We start from the raw sequence: 618 nt of genomic DNA on the forward strand, positions 1-618 counted from the left end.
AATCAATTTAAATAAGATCAGAATGAATAAATAATTTTAAAGAAAAGTAATTATTATCTCTCTTACTGTATATAATATATTATTAATGTATTGTAATATCATCATTTGGTTTATTTGTAATTTAAAACAATATGAATGAAATTGGGGAAATCATTTGAAATAGGTCGTTGTTCGCATGTAGATATATCTATTAATATACGTACATATAAATTGTACTTACACATATGATAGAGAACCAAGTTACTCTTGCTTCCATTGTACTTTTGAAAGGCTCTGTTCGTTGGAGCGAAAACGGTAACATGACGATACATCAGCGTGTTGTTCGCCACCTGGCTCGTCTCCAATAGTTGATAAAACTGTAACAAAAAATTGCAAGGATTTCTTTAGAGGTCCATTTCTCTTCATTTATTTCGTTGGCTAACATTAAATCGTATTGTTATATATATATAATAAACTTATATCCAAACCGCAGATTTTGGAAATTTTTTTTAATTACTCGACCATATCATAGTTACGTTCGGATGCATTTAGTTTTTTCGATATTTTTTTGTTGTTTTTAAACTTGAGAAGACTAAGAGTTTCACGTATCGTGTTTTGCTGTATTGTCTCGTATACTGT

At 29.0% G+C, this 618-nt stretch overlaps 1 protein-coding gene across 8 annotated transcripts in view; it reads right to left on the reverse strand.

The window, feature by feature from the left end:
• LOC106791597 (fasciclin-1) overlaps window positions 1-362 on the reverse strand; it is a 60,755-nt gene extending 60,393 nt beyond the window's left edge. For all 8 annotated transcript variants that reach the window (XM_014757331.1, XM_014757328.1, XM_014757332.1 and 5 more), the window contains exon 1: window positions 221-362. In XM_014757331.1, coding sequence (XP_014612817.1) covers window positions 221-311 — 91 coding nt within the window. In that variant the 5' untranslated portion in view covers window positions 312-362. The remainder of the gene's footprint in view (window positions 1-220) is intronic.
• Window positions 363-618: the final 256 nt, after the last annotated feature.

This window comes from Polistes canadensis, unplaced genomic scaffold (assembly GCF_001313835.1).
Source record: "Polistes canadensis isolate GaletaPanama2010 unplaced genomic scaffold, ASM131383v1 scaffold_323, whole genome shotgun sequence".
Classification (NCBI taxonomy): Eukaryota; Metazoa; Arthropoda; class Insecta; order Hymenoptera; family Vespidae; genus Polistes; species Polistes canadensis.